Source organism: Schistocerca americana, chromosome 8 (assembly GCF_021461395.2).
Source record: "Schistocerca americana isolate TAMUIC-IGC-003095 chromosome 8, iqSchAmer2.1, whole genome shotgun sequence".
Lineage (NCBI taxonomy): Eukaryota > Metazoa > Arthropoda > Insecta > Orthoptera > Acrididae > Schistocerca > Schistocerca americana.
In genome coordinates, this window is record NC_060126.1 from 340,103,771 (window position 1) to 340,130,722 (window position 26,952).

At 44.1% G+C, this 26,952-nt stretch overlaps 1 protein-coding gene across 2 annotated transcripts in view; it reads left to right on the plus strand.

The window, feature by feature from the left end:
• LOC124544850 (lysosome membrane protein 2-like) overlaps positions 1-26,952 on the plus strand; it is a 394,896-nt gene that overhangs the window by 128,334 nt on the left and 239,610 nt on the right. For both annotated transcript variants that reach the window (XM_047123563.1, XM_047123562.1), the window contains exon 3: positions 24,509-24,600. In XM_047123563.1, the coding sequence (XP_046979519.1) occupies positions 24,509-24,600 (92 nt within the window). The remainder of the gene's footprint in view (positions 1-24,508; positions 24,601-26,952) is intronic.

Below are 26,952 nucleotides of genomic sequence, written 5' to 3' on the forward strand. Positions count from 1 at the left end.
GACATATTGATTCCGAAATCAGGTTCTGGATTGTGATGCATACCCACTAGCAGGTAGAGACTCAGATCACTATATAGTAGTGATGAAGAGTAAGCTGAAGCTAAAGACATTAGTCAGGAAGAATCAATACGGAAGTCCTAAGAAATGACGAGATACGCTTGAACATCTCTAAGGCTATATAGATACAGAATAACGGATACCTCAGTAGGCAGTACAGTTGAAAAGGAATTTACATCTCCAAAACGGGCCATCACAGAAGTTGGAAAGAAAGGCATAGGTACAGAGAAGGTAACTGCGAAAAAACCATGGGTAACAGAAGAAATACTTCAGTTGATCGATGAAAGGAAGAAGTACAAAAATGTTCTGGGAAATTCAAGAAAACAGAAATAAACTTCGCTGAGGAATGAAATAGGGAGTGCAGGGAACCTAAGACGAAATGGCTGCATGAAAAAATGTGAAGATATTAAAAAAGAAACGATTGTCAGGAGGACAGATTCAGCATACAGGAAAGAGAAACCAACCTTCGGTGATATTAAAAGCAAGGGTGGCAACATCAAGAGTGCAGCGGGAAATCCACTGTTGAACGCAGAGGAGAGTGGACAGATAGAAAAGGTACATTGAAGTTCTCTTTGAGGGGAAGCTTTGTCTGATGTGACAGTAGAAGAAACAGCAGTCGCTGTAGAAGACAGGGGAGAGCCAGTATTACAATGAGAATGTAAAAGAGCCTTGGAAGAGTTAAGGTCATATAAGGCAGAAGACATAGTTAATATACTATTAGAATTTGTAAACTGACTGGGGGACAGTGGCAACAAAGTGACCATTCACGATGATGTGTAGAATGTGCCTGACGGTATAACCGATATACCATTCGGAACAAAATCGACACAATCCTGAATATTTCAAGAGCTGAGAAGTACGAGAATTGTGGAACAAATAGCTTCGCAAGTCGTGCATCAAAGTTGCTGACAAGAGTAATATACAAAAGAATGGAAAAGAAGATTGGGGACTTGCTAGATGTTCATCATTTGGGTTTTACGATACGTAAAGGTGCCAGAGAGGCAACTCCGCCATAGTGGTTGATAATGCAAGCAAGACTAAAGAAAAATAGTCACGTTCATAGGATTTGTCGACCTGGAAAAATAGCTCGACAATGTCAAATGTAAGATTTCCGGAATTCTGAGAAATACAAGGGTAAACTATATTGATAGACGGACAATATAAAATGTGTATAAGAGACTTACAGGAAAAACAGATCTGGGAGAACGAAGTGCGCGGATTAGAAAGGGTGTACAGACAGGGTTATAGTCATTCGTCTGTACTGTTCAATCGATACATTGAAGACGCAATGACGGAAATTAAGATTCACAAGTGGAATTAAAATTCAAGGTGAAAGGATATCAGTGACAAGAATCGGTGATCCGTTGAATGGAATGAACAGTGTAATGGTTACAGAATTGGGACTGAGAGTAAATCGGAAAAAGATTGTAACGAGAAGTGGAAGAAATTATAACAGTGGAAAGGTCAACATCAGAATTTAATCACGAATTAGATGAAGTTAAGGAATTCTACTACCTATGTAGCAAAATAATCCATGACAGATGGAGCAACGACACACAAAAAGTGAAATAGCAGTGGCAAAAAAGGCGTTCCTGAGCAAGCGTGTCTGATAGTATCAAACATAGGCCTTAATTTGACAAGAAGATTTATGAGAAAGTACGTTTGGAGCACAGCATCGTATGATAGTGAAGCCAGGACTGTGGGGAAAAGGGGAAAACCGAAATAGAAGGAAATCTAAGCATTTGAGATCTGTTGCTACAGACGAATGTTGAAAATTAGGTAGACTGAGAAGGTAAGTAGTGAGGTGGTTCTTCGCAGATTCGGCGAGGAAAGGTATATCGAAATTAACGATGACAAGAAGGGTCGGGATGGTAGGACCTCCGTTACGACGTCACTGATTAACTAACATGGTACTAATTTTGCCAACACACAACAAAAAAACACGAAGCAAAATTTGTGCTTATTGGACAGGTAAGTACCGAACAACGTACTGGTCAGAATATGCGGGAATGAGCTTCAATGTATTTACGCCACTTCAAAGAACTACTTTTAAGGTGCATGCAGGCGTCGTGATACAAAGATATAAAACATTAACCAGATTCGATAAATGTAGTCTTACGTGATAATCTTAAGCCAATGGGATATGGAGGACTATGAGACTTCGAATTCATGTACGAACACAACCGCGAAACTTTAACAGTTCACGTGCGATTCAGCTTGAACTTACCGTAGGTTTCAAGTTCGTAAGATGTCAAAATATTGTGTAGTTTCCGTCCGTTAAAATATTTCCTCTGTGTATGACATCAAATAAATCTGCTTTGATCGTCCGTATAAAGCCACAAATACAATAATTTAATTTTTAAAGATTATAATCTTAAAGAGGCACAGAAGTTACTAGGTTCGGGCTGCTTTACAACATCCGTAATTTTGCGGAAAATAACCGTGCACTAATTTGGCGGTTGTAATTTAATTTCTCATTCTATTACTATTTGAAGACTTAAGATAGAGCAATTACAAGTAGAATCGTCAGAAATTTTACTTAATGGCAAGTGGAGTACTTGTTGTCGAATAACTTAGTAACGAAAGTATAAACGCAGTAAGAGTCTCTCACAATCTGGGACTCGTCCTCAATGGAGACTAATAGGCAGAAGGTCTAAGGTCTTGCGAAAAAGTACAGCCGGAACCGCTCTGATAAGAGAGGAAGCAGAGATACTGGGCGTCGCATGAAAGCTTACTCACACGCTATGCTCGAATGGCTCTGAGCTGTCAGAATTGTTTCCCTGGCAAAAAGGATTTCACTTGTTGCGCGCGTTTCACAAGATCCGTTCACACGGACCACGGGAGTTACATATTCCCGACAAAATACGCAGGGAGTGTTGTCTGGCAGTATTGTGGGCAACAGAAATTGCAACCATTAGCCGGGCAACATTTCCGGTAACTGCTGTCAGGCAACAACATATCCAGCAATACATTTACGGGCCAGAAGTGTCTACAAGGGCCACCGCAATGCCGAGAAATGGACGGAAGACAGTTATTGGAAGTGGGTGTTGGTCTTCTGCTTTTAAACTCCACAAGAAAAATGGTAGAAAAAAGCTCGGCATGTTATATGCGTCAGGTGCAAGTAAATGGTCTGCTTCCGGAACATGACCTCGTGAACTTACGTTGGATACACCCGTTTCGCAGTAATTCACAAGCATGACGAAACATATCTAAAGCCGAACTCTTACGAATGCACCTCTTTGTGCAAAACTTTCGCGCTGCTTTCATAGGAGGGCACAAACATAAGTTTTAAATAACGGAATATTTGTTCACAGTTCATTGTAGGCTCACCAGTACAGTGAGGGAACTATTATTTTATGAATAATATACAGCTCTGATCAGTGTTTCAGGACGTGGAAAGTAATTCAACCACATACCTCAATAAAGAGGGAGGTTTCTTAAAGTTTGTCCATGAATACGAAACACACTTCATGTAACTTACAAGTTTTTTAAGTCTTAAGAACCTAGGAGGACAAATTTACGGGTCTCTGCTACAGATCTCCTAGTTCGACAATATTTTTCCGGATTACTCTTCTCAAATACATTATTTCCTATGTTCACTACGTTGGTAGAGGTAATACGTTGAGAAATTTGCGATTCTCTCGCATGTTCTACATTCCCGTCGACAACGCCAAAGCGTTTGACAGAGGAAGCAAGGATAAGAGGGAAACCTCTACAGACATAGAGCAAGCGGCATGGTTCAGCCATTTGGTACGTTCTACTCTCCTAGTCGAAGAAACTGGCCATACCTCGGCATTTACCTGCAGCAAACTGCTCAATCCGTAATATTTCCGGGCCACGCCACAATCAGCAGAAAAATGCTCATTGGAGCACAGAAACAGGGAATATACTCCTGTTCAAGGGAGAGACTAAAACGTACGCCACCAGGTACTTGATTCCACCTTCCTCAGCACCTTCAAAAATATTTCCAAAAATTTTGGTACGCGAATATATTCCCACAACCTCCCCCCCCCCCTCCACTCACCCTTCTGGTCTGGGGGTTATAATAGGCTCGAGGTATTCCTTCCTGTCATAAGAGGCTACGAAAAGGAGTCTAAAGCGTTTCGGGCTTTCTGTGATGGTCCCCTGTAGGGTTTGACCTCCACTTTTCGTAATTTTCCCGAAGAGCGAGTCAACTGAGGAAGGGCGCTTTACATGGTGGATCGTGTCCATCGTGCAATGAGGTCTTCAGCCCACTTTCTCGTCGTCGTATTGCAGTCCCGCTCATTCTCCATCTCTCGGGCGAGGACACCTTCCTGTGCGTTTTCCACTATGCACTATGCAGTGGCGCTTTCTGCGCCGACGAAGACCAAGGACTACTTTCCACCTGATACCCAGCACGGTAGCCAGCCTGTCGTGGGGCTGCCATGTACCCTGTTGGTTGAAGCCCCTGACAACACAGGGATCGCTCTGCTGGTGCCTGCGCCGTTAACTCCCCACGTATGCCACGGAGTAGATGCCCATCTCTCTGGGGCATCGGAACTTCCAGCAATGGCCATCCTGCCAGATGGCCCTTGCTGAGGCTAGGTGGCGCCTGTGGGAAGGGCCCCTGGTCAGAGTGGGTGGCATCAGGGCGGATGACACGTGATGGTCAGTACGTCATCTCTTGCTGATGGTCCACCACTATCAGTCTCCAAGTGGGAAAAGTCTAGCTTCAATGCTGAGAAATGAAACTCCAAATTGTGCCCCTCCCTGGCCCCAACATGGGAGATACACCAGGTTAAGGATGGCAGTGAAGCTTATTTGCCCCGGTACATCCTATGTATGAGAGCTGATGGGGAATCTTTCGTGTCCATGAAGCCTCAGTTTTTTTTGGAGCATTTGGAGGACAAGTTTGGGGATGTGGAGGGCTTGTCCAAAATGAGATCTGGATCAGTCTTGATCAAATCAGCATCCTCTGCCCAGTCAAGGGCGATACTCGCTTGTGACAAGCTGGGGGATGTTTCTGTAACCATCATGCCCCATAAGAGCTTAAATGTGGCCCAAGGTATCACATTTCACAGGGACCTTCTTTTGCAGTCTGACGACGACCTGCGCGCGAGTTTAGAGCGGCAAGGTGCTAATTTCGTCCAGCGCGTCCACTGGAGTCCGAGGGATAATCACGTTGCCACCAGTACCTTCATCTTTGCCTTAGAGGATGACACATTGCCCGAGAAGATCAAGGTGATGGTCTACTGTTGTAATGACAAGCCATATTCCCTCCCTCAATATGGTGCTTTAAGTGCTGGAAGTTCGGCCACCTGTCTGTCCGATGTACTTCCAGGGTCACATGCGCAGATCATGGACGTCCACCACGTCCCAATACTCCATGTGCCCCGGCTCCCATCTGTGTCAACTGCCGAGAGAATCATCCACCTTGCTCACCAGACTGCAAGATTGCACAGAAAGAGAGGAAAATCATGGAATATAAGACCTGGGACCGACTCTCCTACACTGAGGCTGAGGAAATTTGAGTGACTACGTCCTGTGGCTATGACCACCCCACACACCGCCGCTACGAGGACAGTTGTCGTTCAATCAGATCTTCGCATTCCTGTCTCCTCTAAGAACCAGAAGACACCTGCCCCCTTGATGGTGGGGGCACTTCCCTCCCTGTTGATCCCTCACCACGTACTTTTGGAGCAACGCCCCTAACCATCAGGTATATCAGTCCCGATTTCTGAGCTGGAGAAGCGTAAATGTCCTTCGGCTCATCTCGCTAGGAAGGGGTGCCTTGGGTCATTCCCTTCCCAAGTTTCTGCTAGTGGGAAATAAGACACCCACCAGTGGCTGAAGGGCCTAAAAGCAGCTGGTCGTAGAGCTTCACACTCATCATAAGTCCTGGAGACTGAGCCAGTGAGGTCCTCGCAGCCAGGGAAACCCAAGAAGCAGCAACAGAAATCCAAAAAGATCCCCAAGACCAAGGGAATTCGGGTGGCACCCACACCAATGCTCCGTACAAGCTATGCTTCTGAGGATGGGGTACAGATTTTGGCATCTGCTGAGGACCTAGATCTCGCAGGACCTTCAGACAAAATGGTTATAGACTGCTCAGGCAATAAGTTGGTGGCAGTGGGTGACACTGAGGCCTAAACTGCCTCATTGAATGTTTCATGCCTTCCCACCTGACGATGACATCATCCTTCAGTGGAATTGTGGCAGTTTTTCCCACTGCTTGCCTGAGCTACGCCAATTCTTAAGCTTTATACATGCTTTCTGCATTGCCCTCCAGGAATCCTGGTTCCTGGCAATGCGGACCTCTGCCCTCTACGGCTGTAAGGGATATTACAGGAACCGTAGCGACCATAAGAGTGCCAGGTGGAGTTTGCGTCTATGTCCTAAACTTGGTCTGTAATGAAACTGTGCCCCGACAAACCTGCCTTGAACCTGTGGCTGTCAGAATGACGTCACAAGAAATAAGTCTGCAGTTTATATTTTCCTCCAGATGGTTCAGTACCCCTGAATGTATTAACTGCACTGATTGATCAACTCCCTAAACCTATCCTACCTTTGGGAGATTTTAACACCCATAACCCCTTGGAGGGTGGCACCGTGCTTACTAGCAGAGACAGATGTCTAAACTTTACTGTCTCAATTCGACCTCTCCCTCCTTAAATACTGGGGGTGGCACACATTTCAGTGTGGCTCATGGTAGTTAATCAGCCATTGATGTACAAATTTGCAGCACAGGACTTACCCCCATCTATCCGCTGGAGAACACATGACTGTCTGTGTAGTAGTGACCACTTCCCCATCTTCCTGTCACTGCCGCAGCGTCACGCCTACGGACGCCTGCCAATAAGGGCTTCAAACACCTGTGCTGTCACTACTGAATCTCCCCCACACGGTAACATCGATGTGATGGTTGAGCAGGTGACTAAAATTGTTTATGTGGCAGTAAACACGATCCTTCGCTCTTTGGGATGCCTCCAGTGAAGGGCAGTCCCTTGGTGACCGCCGGAAGTCGCTGAAGCAATTACGCTGCGTTGGCGAGCTCTACAGCAGCATGAGTTTTCCAACTTCTCAGAAGACGAAAGCAGGAGTCTTGGAAGACATATATCTCGACCTTTAGATGCCATAAGTCACGTGCCCAAGTCTGGGAAAAGATCTAACGTCTTACCGGGTACCAGACTGCAACAGGTGTTCTCAATGTTAACATACACAAACGCGGTAGCCGAGCACTTTTTTGAGCACTATGTTCAAGCCTCTGTGTTGTAGAATTACCCCCCAGCCTTTTGCACTCTCAAACGGCGGCTGGAAGGGATAGTCCTCTCGTTCACTACATGCCACAGTGAATGCTATAACGCCCCATTTACAGAGAAGAGCCCGTTAGTGCCCTTGCACATTGCCCCATCACAGATCCTGGGCCAAATCGGATCCACAGTCAGATGATCAAACATCTCTCATTTGACTACAAGCGACCTACCCCACTAATCTTCAACCGGATCGGGTACGATGGCGTCTTTCCGTCGTAAATGCTCAAGACGTATCAGGGGTCCAATATCACTCCAACTGCACCCTCCCTGTACCATTACAGAGCCTCCACGAGCTTGAACAGTCCCCTGCTGACATGCAGGGTCTATGGATTATGGATTCATGAGGTTGTCTCCACAACCGTACACGGCCATCAGCTCTATACAGTTTGAAACGAGTCTCATCCAACCAGGCAACATTTTTCCAGTTGTCAACAGTCCAATGTTGGTGTTAACGGTTCGAGGCGAGGCGTAAAGCTTTGTGTCTTGCACTCAAGGGTACACGAGTGGGCCTTCGGCTCCAAAAGCCCATATTGATGTCTTGTTGAATGTTTCGCACACTTACACTTGTTGATGGCCCAGCATTGAAATCTGCAGCGATTTGCGGAAAGTTTGCGCATCTGTCACGTTGAAAGATTCTCTTCAATCGTCACTGGTCTAGTTCTAGTAAGATATTTTCCGGACACAGTGATGTCGGAGATTTGATGTTTTACCAGATTCGTGATATTCATGATAATCCCGGGAAATGGTCATACGAGAAAATCCCAACTTCATCGCACCTCCGAGATGGTGTGTCCCATCGCTCGTGTACGGACTAAAACAGCACGTTCAAACTAACTTAAATCTTGATAACCTGCCATTGTAGCAGCAGTAACCGATCTAACAACTGTGCCAGACACTTACCTTACGTAGGCACTGCTGACTTCAGTGTCGTATTCTGCCTGTTTACAAGTTTCTGCATTTGAATACGCGTGCCTATACCAGTTTCTTTGGTGTTTCAATGTGTAATTTTGCTTTCAGTGCAGCAGAATACTTTGCCTCAGACTATTTCGTGGTTGTAAATTTTTAGTGTACGTTGTTCGCTAATCTCATTTGTGCTACTGCTCATTACTTTGTAACATGAGAGACTGGTTCTGATTTATCTTCCTACCACAGTTGGGCAAGGACGCTCTGTGAGTGTTTTGGAATTTGGTGTTGAACCTACGGCCTGAAAGGTAGGAAGATACCATCTCACGCATGCAGAGTTCGGAAGAGTGTAGAAGCACTGACAATGATGTAGTCTGAAAATATCAATGCCGGTTCCACTATGCCCTTGTAAGGGAAACCTCATCGCTAACAGAAATCGGTGTATGGGTTCATGTGTAACTATATGTTCACAAAAATAAAAATATATTTTCGATGTTAAGAGTTATTTTTACTCTAAGTACGACTTTGACTTACCAATGTTAGCAAGATTATGTACGCGATGATAAAGTATTGATTTTGTGTGTTCACATCTGTGAAGCGAAATAGCTAACTATTATAAGGTTCTTTACTGTTAAGATGGTTGATGACCATGACTGGGAGTCGATAAAATGCACACACATTAAATTCGGCTTTACCCAGAAATATCAATTATACTAAAATGCACAATTAAAACCACCAATTAGTGAGTGGGGTCGGTAAAGAGCAATCAGAAAGAAGTACACATTTAAAACAATTCAAGAACTTCAGGTTGTAAAGCACTCTACAGTGGCCAATCAGTTCTTTTTGATAAGTCGGATATCTTTCGTTTCTCCTTCAGTTAAGCCTGACAATCGTGAATATGTTTAACTATCGGTCATGGTTGAATTAACAAACATTATGAAAGATGGAGACAACCGCAGTTCTGAGTGTCAATTGAATACCACTTGCTGGCATACCGCATCCAGTGTGTTTACCTTCGGTCAGCGGCGGCAGTGGATGCTGTCGGTGCGAGCTGCGAACCTGAGAACCTATTCTAAATCTCTCCTGACTATTAAATACCAGTCGGATACATTTTCTCCGTTTTCGGTGAGGCAGAGACTCCTATTTATTCCCTAGCCGTTGTACACGCTATTTGGCTGGAATAGTGTGAATATCATTGTCCTCAAATAGCTCGCAAGCGTAAGCTGTCACCGCCCAGTGCGATTCTCCATACTAGGTGATTTTGCAGTTTCCTTAAGAGTTAAGATGATCCTGTGAACACGTGTGCACATAACGACTACCGGAATCGTCTCAGCATGGTGCTCAAACACTTGATTTGCTGCAAGAGAAGAAGCGAATTACTCTGTCTGCACATAACCTATATCAAATCTGTTGGCTACGCGTTCCTCTTTCTGGCCAATCAGTGTGTTCATTCTTGTTATAACGCCACCCACTAGAGTTTTTGTAGCCTGTCACAGGTGTCGTTTCTTCCATAGAGCAGAGTTTCTTCTGCTACATAATACTGAGATACACAGCTTTTTGTTCCATGCTAGTTTTAACACAGGTGGCTACAGTAAGTCAACAATACTTTGTGTTGGGTTTCTCTGGGCGTTGATATGGCATCTCCCACAGTGTTCGTGTAGAATCGCTTTCTGCAGGTTTGTCGTTGAAAGCCGAGGAAATGGGCGGATTTTGCTGACAGCCTACGCAGTGGCTCTGGTGTGTCATTGAGTCGACTCGGTGTCCAGCTGTGAAGGTTTTCGTGCTACATGGGATGCGCGTTGCCGTCGTATAATTCTCCTTCCCTCAGAAATGCGTCGCGTAGCTCGGGTCGAGGAAATAACTTGGATCCAATTATTAGTGTGTTCGTGGTTAATATTCATGAAATGCCAGCTTGTTTATTCGATCTGCATATTAATGAAATTTGTACACTTTCACGTAACTATGTCGTGTGACATATCGATTTAACCAGAATTGTTTCAGGAATTCAATGTAAGGTGTGTCATTTGTTTGACACCTGACAACTTCGGTCATTTTTGGTTTACTCGCCGTTTTGTGTGTCCACGTGTGTGTGTAGGCCTTCTATTCCATTAAACATGTCATGTAACTCTTGACAATTTTAACTGAGGATGGCAATGTGATGAGCAAATTTTATCCCTCCTACTTCGATGCACAGATAACCCAAGCACTTCGTGATTGGGCTTCATTCTTTCTGTTATTTCTTCGTTATTGTACATATGGCATGTTACCAGTCTTCCCCTACAGCGTGCGTATAAATTCATCAGAATTTGCACATTTTAAACCGTCCATCTTTTTTAAAGGTTGGCGAATCTTCGTCTAGGTTATTATCAATTGGAACATGTAATATCGTCCATGCTGTTTACTTTGCTGAGTTCCATGTTGGGAAATGACTGAGTATGAGGCCTCTTGTCCTCCTGTCCGCTTTATATATTTCTGAACGCCAAATTGCCGAAGGTGAGTCAGCAACATGCAAATTTAAAGACATCAGATGAGAGCCAAAGAAAAAGCGGTCAATGAGAACCACGTAGAAATTAAAGAATTTTTTGCTATACCAAGATATTCTAGAATAATAATATACATACCAAAAAAGGTTCTGCATCACCCGGTTCCGAGAACTCCTGAAGATAGACGTTGACTGTGGATATTGTGTCACAGACACAGTCCCTCTGACTGTTCAGAGATGTCACTAAACCCGCCCGAAGATGTAAACAACCATGCATGAGCAGAGACTATTAGATGGAGGGGCTCAGACAGCCGATCAGTTCGTCACTCCACCAGGAAGGAGGCACACGGCTCTTGTTGTCTGTAGTTCAACCATGCTTTGACGGTCAATACAGCGATTCGATCGCGACCGCATTGTTACTTAGTGCCAGGAAGGCCTCTCAACAAGAAGTGTCCATGCGTCCCGGAGGGAACCAAAGCGATGTTGTTCGGACATTGAGGAGATACAGAGAGACAGGAACTGTCGATGACATGCCTCGCTCAGGCCGCCCGAGGGTTACTACTGCAGTGGATGACGGCTACCTACGGATTATGGCTCGGAGCAATCCTGACAGCACCGCCACCATGTTGAACAATGCTTTTTGTGCAGCCACAGGACGTCGTGTTAAGACTCACTGTGCGCAATAGGCTGCATGATGCGCAACTTCACTACCGACGACCATGGCGAGGTCAGTCTTTGCAGCCGCAACACCTTACAGCGCGGTACAGATGGGCCGAATGGGCCGCTCGGGATTGGCATCACGTTCTCTTCAGCGGTGAGTGTCGCATATTCCTTCAACCAGACAATCGTCGAATCGTCGGAGACGTGTCTGGAAGCAACCCGGTCAGGCTGAACGCCTTAGACACACTCTCCACTGAGTGCTGCAAGGTGGAGGGTCCCCGCTGTTTTGGGGTGGCATTATTTGGGGCCGACGTACGCCGCTGGTGGTCATGGAAGGCGCCGCAGCGGCTGTCAGATACGTGAATGTCATCCTCCAACAGATAGTGCAACCATATCGACAGCATATTGGCGAGGCATTCGTCTTCATGGACAATAATTCACGCCCCCCCCCCCCCCCCCCTCGGGCACAGCTTGTGAGTGAATTCCTTCAGGATAACGAAACGACATCGCTCGACTAGTGGTCAGCATGTTCTCCAGAGATGAATCCTGTCAAACATGCCTGGGATACATTGAAAAGGGCTGTTTACTGACATGACCCACCAACCACTTTTAGGAATATACGCCGTATCGCCGCTGAGGAGTCGGACTATTTGGACCAATAGTGCGTTGATGAACTTGTGTATAGTATGCCACGTTGATTACAGGTACCCATCAACGCAAGGCGACGTGCTACTGGTTATTAGAGGTACCGATGTGTACAGCAATCTGGACCACCATCTTTGGAGGCCACGCTGTGTGGTTTTCATGAGCAATAAAAAGGGTGGAAGTGAGTGATGTTTATCTAGATCACTATTCCAATTTTTTGTACAGGTTCTACAACTCTTGAAACCGATGTGATGAAAAACTTTTTTGGTGTGTGTAATGATAATAATAATAAGATTGTACAACCGCATGGGAATGAGGCATTATAGTTAATTTAGGGAGACCCTCTTAAGTTTTTACTAACTATTTATTCAAGCCACGATGAGTTTCAGGATTTTAAAATCCCTTCTTTAGGCGTAAGACGTTATTATACTTGGTGACACACAACATGCGGTAGGGCCTGTCAGTGTGAGAGCCCCAATCAGTGCCTGTACGCAGAAAACTCCGGCCGCCGGTCAGCCGCAAGGTAGCAAAGCCTTACTGGCAAATAAGTTATCAAATCATAGCATGTGCAGCGAAAAACAGGAAGCTCTGAGTCGATCGTAGGGCAGCTGGCAACCATTTCAGTAGTAGACAGTGGTTTACAGTTATTACGGAGAGGGCACTACAAAACATGTTACCAGCCATTCAATTTGCATACCAGCAAGCATTCAAAGAGAGATCGTGTAATTTTAGGGCAATATTTATAGTGTACGGCAGCACATTAGCACATTATTATTGGTCACCATTGAGTAAGAGATTCTCTGGTTCTACTCCCATACCCAACTATACTCCTATTCCCCAAACAAATTAATACTTGCTCCTGACAAACTACAGTATTAGTGTTCGGCGACTTGGAATGCAGTTTTGTTTATACTGGTGTTCACCAGAATCCGCAAATGACGTGTGTAAACATGTAAGAATGATTATTGCTGTAAATGTACTTCAAATATTCTGTGGTTGCTTTGTTTGGTCAAACTTGTATACAAATCAGTGCGACTCCGTGGTGGTGTATTTCCGGCAGTTAGGCAGAAGGCGTCATTGAAGTTGGCGGAGTTCCTTCATGTTGAGCCTCCCACCGAAACCGAAAGGCACAGTACAGGTTACCGCTTCAAAACGTTGTATACAGTTTTGATAACTGCCTAGAACAGTACTAATCTCTTTCCTTCCGACAGGTGCAACAAAATTATGTTAAAAACAATCCTGCTGTAAGAAAATTCGCATCTGATTATTATATCAAAGGTTGAAAATATCGCTTCAGTCGAAAATTTCTTCTATCATCACGACCGGTTTCGGGCTCTCTTGAACCCATTCTCGTGTGTCGCACTGGAAATAGAACGAGATGGGAGATAATTTTCACACTGCGAAACACACAAAAAATTTCATAAAATGTTTTAAAAACATTACGGAGCCGTCGGTCGAGCTAGGTGATGTGAAATACATGTCAACGCGAAAGTGTCACTAGACAGAACTACGGACGACTGCCTGGATAGGGAAACATACTATTAATGCCAGAACACTTACACTGTGCTGTGGCTCCCGAGCGCCGCGGTGGAAGTGTACTAGGCACCGTGTGCTACCTATGAGCGCAGAACAGGGAGTAGCGGAAGCGAACGAAGTAGCAAATCGTTAAACCAGAGTGGCAAAAGTGCTTCTATCTATTGACGGAGAGAACAACGCGGGGCCAGTAGCCTGGCCGTTCAAAATTTGAATTAATGGTTTACATTTAAAATACGATATTTTCAACCTCTGTTAAGTTACTTACAGCGTCGTCACGAACGGTGACGTAAATTCTAGTGAACTGATAGTCTGTGCTGAACAGTACTGTTAAAATTAGTCGGATATTCCGTGATATTGCAGTACGTGCTCATCAAAGATGAGTCTCTATCATTTGCTGGTGTTTGTGAGCCTCATTCTAAAGCTCGAGTAGCAGAATTAATGTTGATAATATCGGAGGGTAAAAACTGTAGAAGATATGGTTCAAATGGCTCTGAGCACTATGGGACTTAGCTTCCGATGTCGTCAGTCCCCTATAACTTAGAACTACTTAAACCTAACTAACCTAAGGACATCACACAACACCCAGTCATCACGAGGCAGAGAAAATCCCTGACCCCGCCGGGAATCGAACCCGGGCGCGGGAAGCGAGAACCCTACTGCACGACCACGAGCTGCGGACTGAGGACGTGAGATGAAAGCGCTACTTTGAGATAAGATGTTTGGCACAGAATAGGAAAAACGTCATTTGGTATGACAGTGTTAAAACTCAAACATGGTTTCCAGGTTAATACCTCAAATGCAATGGTAATGAAGTACACTTTAACTGGTAGAGTATATCATCTGAGGTTTTAAGATCTATTGGAGGATGACGATATTCACCATAAGTGAAAGAGAATAATTCCGAAGAATTACGCGAAATTTCGTAGTATAAACTGCAGCCCATACATAATTCGCGTCCATGTCATAACCAGATGTTACTTGATCAAATTGTGGCAATTTGGTAACAAAGTTCACATCAGTTTTACAACTTTTGTCGCATCTTCTCAAAAATCATGCATTTTTCGAAGTGTTATGACGTTGTTGTAGCGGATGAGAGAGAAGTGTTATGACGTTGTTGTAGCGGATGAGAGAGAGAGAGAGAGAGAGAGAGAGAGAGAGAGAGAGAGAGAATGGTAAAGCAGATAACCGATTTCGGCCGTTACAAGCTATCCTCAGATCCCATTTTAGTGACGACGCAACCGTTCTCGGCCACAAACCTCCAAAAATCTGAGTCTGAAGATGTCTAACATCAGAAACCGGTAAACACCATTATTACGCAGATATAAATCAGATAAATAACTTTAAAAATATTAAATTGGGAATATTATTGTCATGCGGCTACAGCCATTAGACATGGCTAGTTAAAGGAATTTGAACGAAGAGAGATTGATGAAACCAGCCATTGCACGGTTCGGGTAATTACGGACTGGATCGTAATCACATTTGGCGAAGACCATTCCCTTACTGTTTCCGCACGAACACGTCGGCGAGTAGTTCACATTTAATCGTTCCAAACTCTTAACCAGGATTTTGAAAATGTTGGTACTCTGGAAGCTTTGTTTCACGTCTCCGTCTTTCGGCGCGAAACCACTCGGGAAATTTTCACTCCTCTTAAGAGCGGGATATACGGTCCCGCCGTCTCCCCCCCCCCCCCCTTCCCCATTCCGACGCCGGTGGTCTCCTATAGCCGTCGGCAGTGCGCCGTCAAAGCGGCGGCCGATGTTTTAATAATCTAGTTAGCGGCGCTGTAACTGTTTCCGAACTAATGGGCCGGAAACAAGCCGATAATCCGGCCCGCAGGACGTCTGCTGCCGCACCGCGACGCGCCTTACCAAACTTTCCGCCTCGGCGGTCGCGAAAATTACGCCCGCACGGCGCGCATGCGCGCAGTGTGAATCTGTGCGTTCGCCCGACTCGGCCGCGTTTCACAGAACCCTCCCATCCGTGACCGCCTGTTAATTGAGGAGAGGAAAAAAAAATTTTAAAAAAACTGATAGGTGCTGGTTGGCAATATTGGCAGAAATTTTATACCTAATCAATGTATGCATGGATCTGAAAGTATTTTTCACTCAGAATACGATGCAAATGCGATCACAGGTATAAACAGTGGGGCAAGAGACTTGTTTCTGGCTTACCAGGGTGGTGGTGAATCACTGAGGTTTGTAGGGTGTAGTAATTCAAGAAGAGGGAGTTACACGATAGTTATTACAATGGAGTCATGTTAAGGAGTAAACCTGATTCAAAACCTATACTGGTCATCCCCATTTAGACTTCGTATGGTTCCTATCTAAGAGTTCCAGCAGACACGGTTCTTTCCGACAATCCTAACAAAGTAGTTTCCCCCTTCCATTCTTGTTAAACTCTTTGCCTAGTATTAAACGAGCTTTATGTTAATGATACATGGAGACTTTAACTTACCTCCTATGGTTAACTAGACGTAACAATTTGTATCGAAATAAAATCTTCACATCGGCTCAGTCACAGGCAAAGCAGGAGTAACAGGTGACCTCCAACATACACAAAGGAGGGCAGCACGAATGGCCACTTGTATGTCAGTCCCATTGAAGAGCGCGATGGAAATGCTGAAAATCTGAACTTAAAGAAGCTTGAAGATGGAAGTTAACTATCATGAAAAAGTCTGTTTAAAAATTCTCTAGAAACAATGTTGAGGATGCTGGCATCTTACCTACTACTCTGACACTGACAAAAAATTGCGTAAATTTGCAAGGGCACAGAGGCATTTAAAAAGCCGTACTTCCTATGTGAATGGAAAGCAACGAAACCTTAACACTTGTACAGTGGCAAATACCCTCTGCCTTGCACTACAATCGTCTGCTGAGTATGAATGTAGGTACAGCTTAAGGTATTTCCCTTCTTGTCCCTCCCTCCCTCCCTCCACCACCCTATATGTGGCATCTATCAAATAATAAATTGTGTACAGTTACACAACACTAGCTTTAGCCTGCAGAACACGAGCAGTGCGAGCTTTAGACACATCAACAGCACACACAGCTGAAATCAGGCACCGATGTTGAAAACTAAGAGTTACAAAACTCGTAAATCATTTATTTGGTGAATAAAGGGGTGATGTCCCATGCCAGTGACATTGGGAAGTCAATAATTTGGTACATGGAAGAGATAAGTTTCTGGCAAGTTTAACAATCTCCGCACAGAAGACCACGTCAAAGAACATCATTCAGGCCGGTATTAACGTCTATTTTTCATTCTTATCACGTTGCCAACACAGTTTTTACTTATCAGTGTCAAATTGATTTAGTCATTTAAGTGGGTGGGATGTCAGGAAAAATAAATTATCTCAAACCAGCAAGCAAACACCCTCTATTCTGCGCAAAGTAAAAAGTCCATTCGCGATCATATTCCTCTCGAAAGCATAGAGTTGTTGTAAAATTACCTGCACGTACCAATAAAAGTTAAGAAACGTGAAACCCCTGAATTTGCCGGCCGCGGTGGCCGAGCGGTTCTAGGCGCCCAGTCCGGAACCGAGCGACTGCTACGGTCGCAGGTTCGAATCCTGCCTCGGGCATGGATGAGATGTCCTTAGGTTAGTTAGGTTCAAGTAGTTCTAAGTTCTAGGGGACTGATGACCACAGATGCTAAGTCCCATAGTGCTCAGAGCCATTTGAACCATTTTGAACCCCGGAATTTGGAGTCAGTCTGAAATTTCGACGTTTATTTTCAAAACTCAACAGAGGTACGACGTCTTTGGACTGATGAAGTATGTGCAATAAATATGAATGAACGGCGTGACATCAATCCTGTACCTAAATCCTGCATAGAACAGGTATCATAATGTTTTGCCTCATCACTTAGTACTGTGAAATCAACTGATAGTAAAATCTAATCCAGCTCACACAGTGATATTCCCTTTACCACTGACTATAGAAATAGGGATGGGGAGATGACTCATTCTTAGTGTGATTACCGAGCAGTTGTTGAAGGAAAACACGTGGGCTACACTGCACGTAGTGGTTTCAAAGTTAATTGCTGTACAGCGAGGCAAAATGTTCGCTCAGTTGCTCTACAGATCAAAAGCTCAAACCAGTTTATAAATGTTGTTGAACTGTATGACGTGAAAATGAACATAATCGGATGAATGTTCGACCGCAGAATTAGTATGGTTCACATAAAAATAGGGACTGTACATAGTTAGTAATACGGTCGGTTATAAGCAAAGAGAAAGCTGTGTCTGTCTGTGTGTGTGTGTGTGTGTGTGTGTGTGTGTGTGTGTGTGTGTGTGTGTGTGTGTGTCACACACATCTTAATGATAAACATGTACAGATAACAGTTCTTTCTTGGCATCTGAAACTGCGAAATATTTGACATAAGGAACCAAATGAATCACGGATACTGTTTAAAGAGGATACGATTCACGTCTTACTTAGTGTCGGAACGTAAAAACCCGATTTTTCTTTCTTTATTTCCTTTCTTTCTTTCCTTCCAAATTTTTAGTATTGAAATATAACCTTCCTCGGTACAATAATCCTAACTCGTTAAATTGGTGAGATCCGCACTCTGACAGAGGCGTTGAAGCTGCTCGAAACTCTGTTGTCTGCTCGATTACCGTAGCAGTCTCCTGGTACTGAATAATGGATACTGTTGTGCAACTGCACTGATTGTGTGGAGAAACTGTTTTGACATTAAATGGTACTATCGTGGCTGCAGTCTGAAACTAGCAGCGATTCAGCGTGGTATGGATTTTACAAGTCCTTGACAGGATTCCACGAGCACGGGATCGCTCGACACGAAAATTAGTCTACTTTCTTTACTTTCATTCGCTTATGTCGTATGGTATTATATTTTAGGGTAACTCTTCCAATTCTGAAGGGATATTTTTGGCTCAAAAACGGGGCGGTTCGACCAATTGGTGGTGTAAGTTCACGAACCTGTTGTCGACCCCTGTTCACGAGTCTGGGTATTTTGACAATGGTCTCTCAATATATGTATTCCTTACTGTCAGTTCTCGTTAACAATATTGTCTTATTCCCAAGAATAATCAGCTTTCACTCGGTTAATACGAGGCAGAAATCAAACCTACATTTGGATCGGACTTACTTAACTCTTGTGCAGAAAGGTGTGCAGTATACTGCTGCATCCATTTTCAATAAGCTACCACTCCAATTCAAAAATCTTAGCACTAATCCATGCGCTTTCAAATCAAAACTGAAGACTTTCCTCACGGGTCTCTCCTTCTATTCTGTCAAGAGTTTCTTGAAAAATTACGCTGATTCTTATTGTATTGTCGATTGCGTTTACTTACTCATGGACGGACTTTTTCGGGGTTCACAAACATTTATTACTTTTATGTTGTAATTTCATGTACTGACACGTTCCATGACCACCTCAATTTGCTCCTCAATTTGGTCCTATGGAACTTGACGTGTAAATAAATTAATAAATGTATGTGGCACCAGATGTCTACGCACAGGTCAAACAATTGCATAAAATTACGGGATGGTGTGTGATTGGGCATAAAACTGGCGCCCGACAGGTGATCTAGTGTGTACAGATCTGGCATATTTGAGGGCCAAGTCGTCAATGTCAGTTCACTATAATGCCCTTCAAACCACTGCAGCAAGATTCTGATCTTGCAACACAGGCAGTTATCCTGCTGGAGCATGTCATCTCCGCACGGAGAGACAAAGCATGAAGCGATGCAGGTAGTCCGCAATAATGTTCGCTTAGTTATCAGCTGTCATGATGCGTTCGTTTACTTCCACAGATCGCATGGAAACACAAATTGATATAATCCACTGCATAATTCTGCCCTCAGCGGCCTGCATCTGTGGAGCACTGCATGTTTCGTGCAGCCATTCGACTGGATGACGCCGTGCAACGACCCAACCATTGATCTGGCGTAACAAGGAAACCTATTCATTCGACAAATGACGCGTTTCTGTTCAGCTACGGTGAAACCTCAGTGATAATGTGCCCACTGCAATCACAAATGACGATGTCGTTGGGTCAAGACATGAATTCGTAGCGTTCGCGTGACATGGAGGTGCATGTTCCACAATGACCTTTGAACGGTGTGCTTCGAAACACTTCTGCCTGCTCCAGCATCGCAGTCTGTCGTCAGACATGCCACAGAGGTTTACACAGTGGCAGATCGTCCGACCTTGAACTTTTGTGATGAGGCGTGGTCGTTATTTCACACTCTTTCAACCACTTTCCATAGATGCTCACGACTGTAGTACGCCAACAGGCGACCAGTTTCGCCGTTTCAGATATTATTATTTCCAGTCGCAGCGCCACTACTGCTTACATCAGTGGATTTCTGCATTTGTGGTCCCTCTCTTACATTGTTTCCTTAATGCGTCACGTGCCCGCCACACCACCAGGAAGCACTCAACTTCGTGGTGAGCAGTGGTCACAATGTTTTGGCTCATCAGTGTGTATGGACCCGGAGTATAACATTGTTTAGTATTTTACTATCACGAAATACATGAACATAATGCACTGTAAAGTGCTATGGTTTACCTTAAGTGTAGAAAAAGACAATCCTCTTCCAATGGAATGTTAACAGACAATTCCCTGCGATCAGTAAATTTAACATGAAGAAGTGTACAGCTATGCTGAGACGATAAAACACAACTTGCTTCGAAACTAGGAAAGACGTAACAATTTAACCCAAACTCTGTTTTATCACGTAGGACTGAAGGCCACCAACGAAAGGCCTTCAGAAGACTAATTACACTACTGGCCATTGAAATTGCTACACGAAGAAGAAATGCAGATAAACGGATATTCATTGGACAAATACATTATTCTAGAACTGACATGTGATTACATTTTCACGCAATTTGGGTGTACAGATCCTGAGAAATCAGTACCCAGAACAACCACCTTTGGCCGTAATAACGGCCCTTGATACGCCTGGGTCAAACAGAGCTTCGATGGCGTGTACAGATACAGCTGCCCATGCAGCTTCAACACGATACCACAGTTCATCATGAGTAGTGACTGGAGTATTGTGACGAGCCAGTTGATCGGCCACCATTGACCAGACGTTTCCAATTGGTGAGACATCTGGAGAATGTGCTGGCCAGGGCAGCAGTCGAACATTTTCTGTATCCAGAAAGGCCCGTACGAGACCTGCAACATGCGATCGTGCATTGCGCTGCTGAGATGTAGGGTTTCGCAGGGATCGAATGAAGGGTAGAGCCACGGGACGTAACACATCTGAAATGTAACGTCCACTGTTCAAAGTGCTGTCAATGCGAACAAGAGGTGACGGAGACGTGTAACCAATGGCACCCCATACCATCACGCCGAGTGATACGCCAGTATGACGATGACGAATACACGCTTCCAATATGCGTTCACCGCAATGTCGCCAAACACGGATGCGACCATCATGATGCTGTAAACAGAACCTGGATCCAGCACGGCGTTCCGTATTACCCTCTTGAACCCATCTATTCCATATTCTGCTAACAGTCATCGGATCTCGACCAACGCGAGCAGCAATGTCGTGATACGATAAACCGCAATCACGGTAGGCTACATTCCGACCTTTATCAAAGTCGATAACGTGATGGTACGCATTTCTCCTCCTTACACGAGGCATCACAATGACGTTTCACCAGGCAACGCCGGCCAACTGCTGTTTGTGTATGGGAAATCGGTTGGAAACTTTCCTCATGTCAGGACGTTGTAGGTGTCGCCACCGGCGCCAACCTTGTGTGAATGCTCTGAAATGCTAATCATTTGCATATCACAGCATCATATTCCTGTCGGTTAAATTTCGCGCCTGTAGCATCTCATCTTCGTGGTGTGGCAATTTTAATGGACTGAAGTTGGGTCGTTTGTAGAACACTCCCCGCTGCCTGATGAGCCACGGGACGCTCCACTCGGCTCACTCACTTCCACTCTGACAGTCTCTCACCTTGTTTCATTGTAATTTGTCTTACTGGTGTTCATTCCGTATTTAACCTTTTCAGTTTTGCCATTGCGGGTCTCATCCTTACATGGTAAGAAGGAATTATTTACGCCACTGTACTGTCTTACTTCTGCGTCGGATCGCGGGCACCAGATGTCGAGGATGTGCTTCTCGCTGGAGAGAGAGAGAGAGAGAGAAAGAGAGAGAGAGAGAGAGAGAGAAAGAGAGAGAGAGAGAGAGAGAGTGTTAAATATAGAGATAAGTGAGGTCAATGAAACGTGTAGCCTGCAGATCAGCCGACCCAAATACTTCAATCTAGAAATTAGTTCTTCTCTCTATTATCCAACATCTCTTTGAATGTCTCGATTTTCGATTTTACTATTACACACTATCATGATTGTATCAGATTTCATGCTGATACCACTAACTCCATACGTACAGGATGGCTGTAATTAAGCTGACGTCGTTTAACGTGATGCAATGCGGGCTGCATACATCGCAGGACGCTCGAACCACGGAGGTATGTTCATTAACCGGTGCGCTCACAAAGTACGCTGAGAAAATGCTTGCACTTTCTGCCACCAACCAAAAGCAGTCAGAATGTGATGTGAGTTATAGGAAAAGTAGAGGAACTATCAAACACATGGTAACAGTGGTTCTGGCACGTCTATAAGGACATTGTTACAAATTACAACATGCGATCATTATGGTCTTCAGACTCAGCAACAGGCTGCATCCGTAACGCGGCATGGTAGGTAGTTGGTATCAATATCTTCGGTGTAATCAGTGACGAGTCGTCATAGCTATCCTTCACATCAGGGAGAGTTCGGATTCATCCCTGATACACAAAATATTTCAGATATCCCCACATCCAGAAGTCACATCAATTTAGGTTGAGGCATCTGTAAGGCAGCCCATCTTCAATTTTCTAGATATGATAGGCTTTTAGAAGCCTGTAGAATCTGACGTTACATAAAATTATTTCAGACAAACGCTGCACGATAGGCTATACCTACAGCAACCTCTTCCTTACAATTTATTGATACTCATTAGCCCGTTTATTGATGTCGGTGCAGCGCTGCTGGTGCTGCCTTTCTGGTACAGTTATTCATCAGCAGCACACGGCTATTTTTCTCAACGGTCATTACGTTTCGTATGGAAAACTTAACGTTCCTTCACCCTTCACACCAACAGCCACCTCACAAAAGAAATAAACACGCTTCGACAAGCAACGAACACCATACTGACACCGAAAGTATTTCAAATTCTCATCGCTTACAGCGTAATTTTTTTATCTGGTGGCAGAAGCTAGAATTACTGTTTTCAGCATACTTCGCAAGGGCACCGGTTAATGAACAGACCTATGGTGTTGTGATGTATACAACCCGTATTGCAGCATTCGGAACACCGTCAGCTTCATTATAACCACCTAGTGCCGTCACATAAACTATGGACGAATTTTTTGTGTCTGTTTTAAATGCCGACAGGAGGCAAGCCTTTTTCCTACAGAGACACTTAATTTTCATTTCAGACAAAACAATTAAAAGAAAACTGATGACATTCTGTGTTGCGTCAGGACTACTGTCCAATTTAATTTGACACAGGTATTGTTTTTGTGTAGCTAGTTCATACCGTTAGTTCCGAGACCAACTGCTACATTAATATACTACTAACGTATGAATAGATATGCTGAGAATGGGTATGACATTTTTTAATGATTGTTGCTGAAGTTACATGGTACATGGTTTTCATTTTAGAAAGAGCTATTCGTATAACAATACAACAAGCATTAGCTAGGGCTTTGTTGACCCTGCTGTTTAGCACCTAACAAATTTACGTCCATTCACCCATTTTACTGTTTGGTCCTTAGTTCTCAGTTTTGGTTGCTGAGAGTTATCTGGAATAAGCTTAATCAGTTGATCATAGAACGAAACATAATTTTAGATATCTCAGTTTCTGCTAGAAAGAATCTTTGCGTGAAGTTTGAGCAGTGCAAACACGATATACAAAAATTAAAGATATGAGATTGATTTTTCGTTACTGTTACTCGTACTTTGGAACACTCATATACCATCCAGAAACAGTCTCCTATTTCAAGCAGAAAAAACTTGAGTTACTTAAATGTTTTACATCAGACCTATGCGGTCGTTCAGTAAACACGACGATGTCAGAGACATTAGGTTAGAGATGCAAAATCATTGTCAGGCTGCATCATAAATCCGTGGTTACTTTCTCTGCGCCCAGCCTTGGGAATGGCCATAAGTTTGAATAGACTTACTTCCTGTATCAGAGGAATCTTGTCAGGTTAATCAGGATGCTCTCTCCTTTGGCGACTTTCTAGCTATCCATTTAGTAGTTAACATAAAGTTCAGTTTCAGTTAAGATACTTGCAGCAACTTGACGTGTGTAGATACTAGAGCTCATTTGCTTCTGGTCATTTTAATGTAACTTCTATTTGTTACAGCCATGATCCCAATCAATCACAAAGCCGTTCTTCTTTAAAACTGGATCTGTGGCCAGTGCCGTGCTCCTTCTGCCTTAACAAAGCGATGTGAAGGCTCTAACCGTAATTGGTTCTAGCGGCCAGGCCAACACGCTTGCATCCGGCATTCAGTCTCGCTATGTTTGTCATTCTCCACCCCAATAGCGCGCAGTGGTTAGACACTGGACTCGCATTCGGGAAGACGACGGTTCAATCCCACGTCCGGCCATCCTAATTTAGGTTTTTCGTGATTTCCCTAAATCGCTCTACGCAAATGCCGGGATGGTTCCTCTGAAAGGGCACGGCCGACATCCTTCCCCGTCCTTCCCTAATCCGATGAGACCGATGACCCCGCTGTTTGGTCTCTTCCCCCAACCACCCAACCAACCAGCCACCCCAATAGCAAAAACTTAATTCTGGTATAAATATTACAATTCCGGCGTAAAATTGTAGCGGTTTGCTTAGAAATAAACTTTTCCTGTATCTCCGAAACATTGCTGCTGTGAACTGACAGTGACTCATGTCCACAGGTGTAATACTTGTCCTGGTGCTTTTGATCGTGAGCTCACTGGGCGCTTACATCATGTGGACCACTGACATCCTTGGAGACACTGTTAACGACGTAAGTATGAGTTTTGTTTCTAGAATGCTTAGATTATAGGGTAAGTAACGGTACATTCTTCAAACAATATTTTTCTTGGACAATTGAAGTCTCAGGCACTCAACACTAAACACGGCGCTCCTTTTGTTGTGTCAGAATATTATAAAATTTGAACGCTGGCTCGCATTATTGAGTTGGACTGAAAAAAGCTAATAATCGAACAGGATATTTCTTAAAGTAATGGAAGTGGAAATACGAAACCTTCATCGTGTTGTGAACGAAATGTAAAGATGCTACATTCTCAGTAAGTTTCATAGCATCCTCTGATGTTGTACAGCGACAAGATAGATTTTCTGTAGTACACCATTTCGGTAACGGTGCGTAAATGCCTCACGATGAAGCCGTAAAAGACTTCGAAATAGACTGCGAATAAACTGCTAACACAACTGGGAGCAAAGTTAGTACAATAGTGGTGTTGTCGCTTCATTACAATCAGGTAACATACTCGGTCGTTCTTTGATATGAATAAATTACGCATCGAATGGTGAAGCATCAGCTATTATTACTTAAGATAATATACTGCATATAGCATGTAATGGGATGTATATAATATGTAATATATAATATGTAATATAAAATATGTAATGTATAACGTAAAATCCATAGTACAAAACATAATGCAATATAATTATATTAATAATCAAAAGACGTTCGCTTGAATCATCTTTGATAGACAGCCCTACTGTGGCTCTATTTTCGTCTGGGTGGACCTCCTGTTCAGTATGATACAGGATATGATGGTGTGGCATTGTATGCCGGGAGGTCCCATCCGGGGAAGTTCGGCCTCCGAGTGCAAGTCTTACTTTAGTCGACGCCACATTGGGCGACTTGCGTGTCGGTTATGGGGATGAAGTGGTGATGATAACACAACCCCCAGTCCACGAGTGGAGAAAAACTCCAACGCGGCCGGGAATCGAACCCGGCCCGCTACGTGGGAGGCAAGCACGTTATCGCGCGGCTAACCAGGCGGACTCCTGTTAAGTTACCCCCTTGTAATGGCTGCGAAATTAATACACGCAACAGTGCTAAACTGATAAGACCCATTCTCCATGTTCAGCTGCTGAACACATCCCCAGACGAATATAGAGCTACAAAACGGCTGTTTGATTAAAGATGTTTTGAACCAGCAGCGAAAGTTGTCAGTTGGACTGAAATTAAAATGCTTTTATGACTGAAGTAGCAATGAAAGTGTGCAGGAAAGTGTGGTCCACAGACGGGTCGTTCAGATATCTTCGAGCAAACACGATAATTATTGAAATCGGTGCAGAAATATCTCGAGAAACACAGAAAATGGCAAGGTTCAGCTGCCATCAGCGAAGGTAACAGAATGATGTGGCTTGAGATGTCACAAAGACACAAGAGAACTTCGATAAAAAATGTTAGTTATGAAAAGAAAGGTCTGATGGACATCAACTAAGGGTATCCATGTTAAAAAAGAAAGAATTAATAACGAATTTCGACGTATTTCAGAAAAACGTTTAGGAATTATCTGATCATACAAAATGCACACCGTCTAGTCACATGGTGACCATAACTTGTGTTAGACGTCAACGTGCAATAGCTACTCAAGGATGGTAGGTGGCAGCACTAGCAGGGGAGGGGTTATGAAACATATAATCGGGATGCGAATACACTGCAGTCATCGTCGTAATGCGGAAATGGAGCGATCTATCAGATGTCTAAGCGAGCATCACTTTCTTTCTGGCCGAGTGAAGAATCATTTCAGAAGCGTATAAGTTCGTAAATACCTCGCATGCTGCCATGATTGAAGTCTATCGTGAGCTGCAAAATGGTGTTACCCAAAACCGGCGCCTAGGCAGGCAACTGCAGTGCACCAAGGGCCATAGATGACGGGGGTGAACGATAGCCGCGTACATAGATGCAGGCAAATACAAGTGCCACACTCGAGCAGTTCATCGCACAGATGACCAGTCGCCTAGCAACAGTCTCTCTTGACCGCCCGTTCCGCGAACGCTGCTGCTTGAAAATATCTGTGCTAAGCCACATCCACTAGGCAGTTTTTGAAGATACCACAATTCCACATCTACATTCATATTCTGCAAGCCACCTGACGGTGTGTGGCGGAGGGTACCTTGAGTACCTTTAACGGTTATCCCTTCTATTCCAGTCTCGTATTGTTCGTGGAAAGGAGGATTGTCGGTACGCCTCTGTGTGGGCTCTAATCTCTCAGATTTTATCCTCATGATCTCATCGCGAGATACGCTTAGGAGGGAGCAATATACTGCTTGACTCCTCGGTGAGGGTATGTTCCCGAAATTTTAACAAAACCCCGTACCGAGCTTCTGAGCGTCT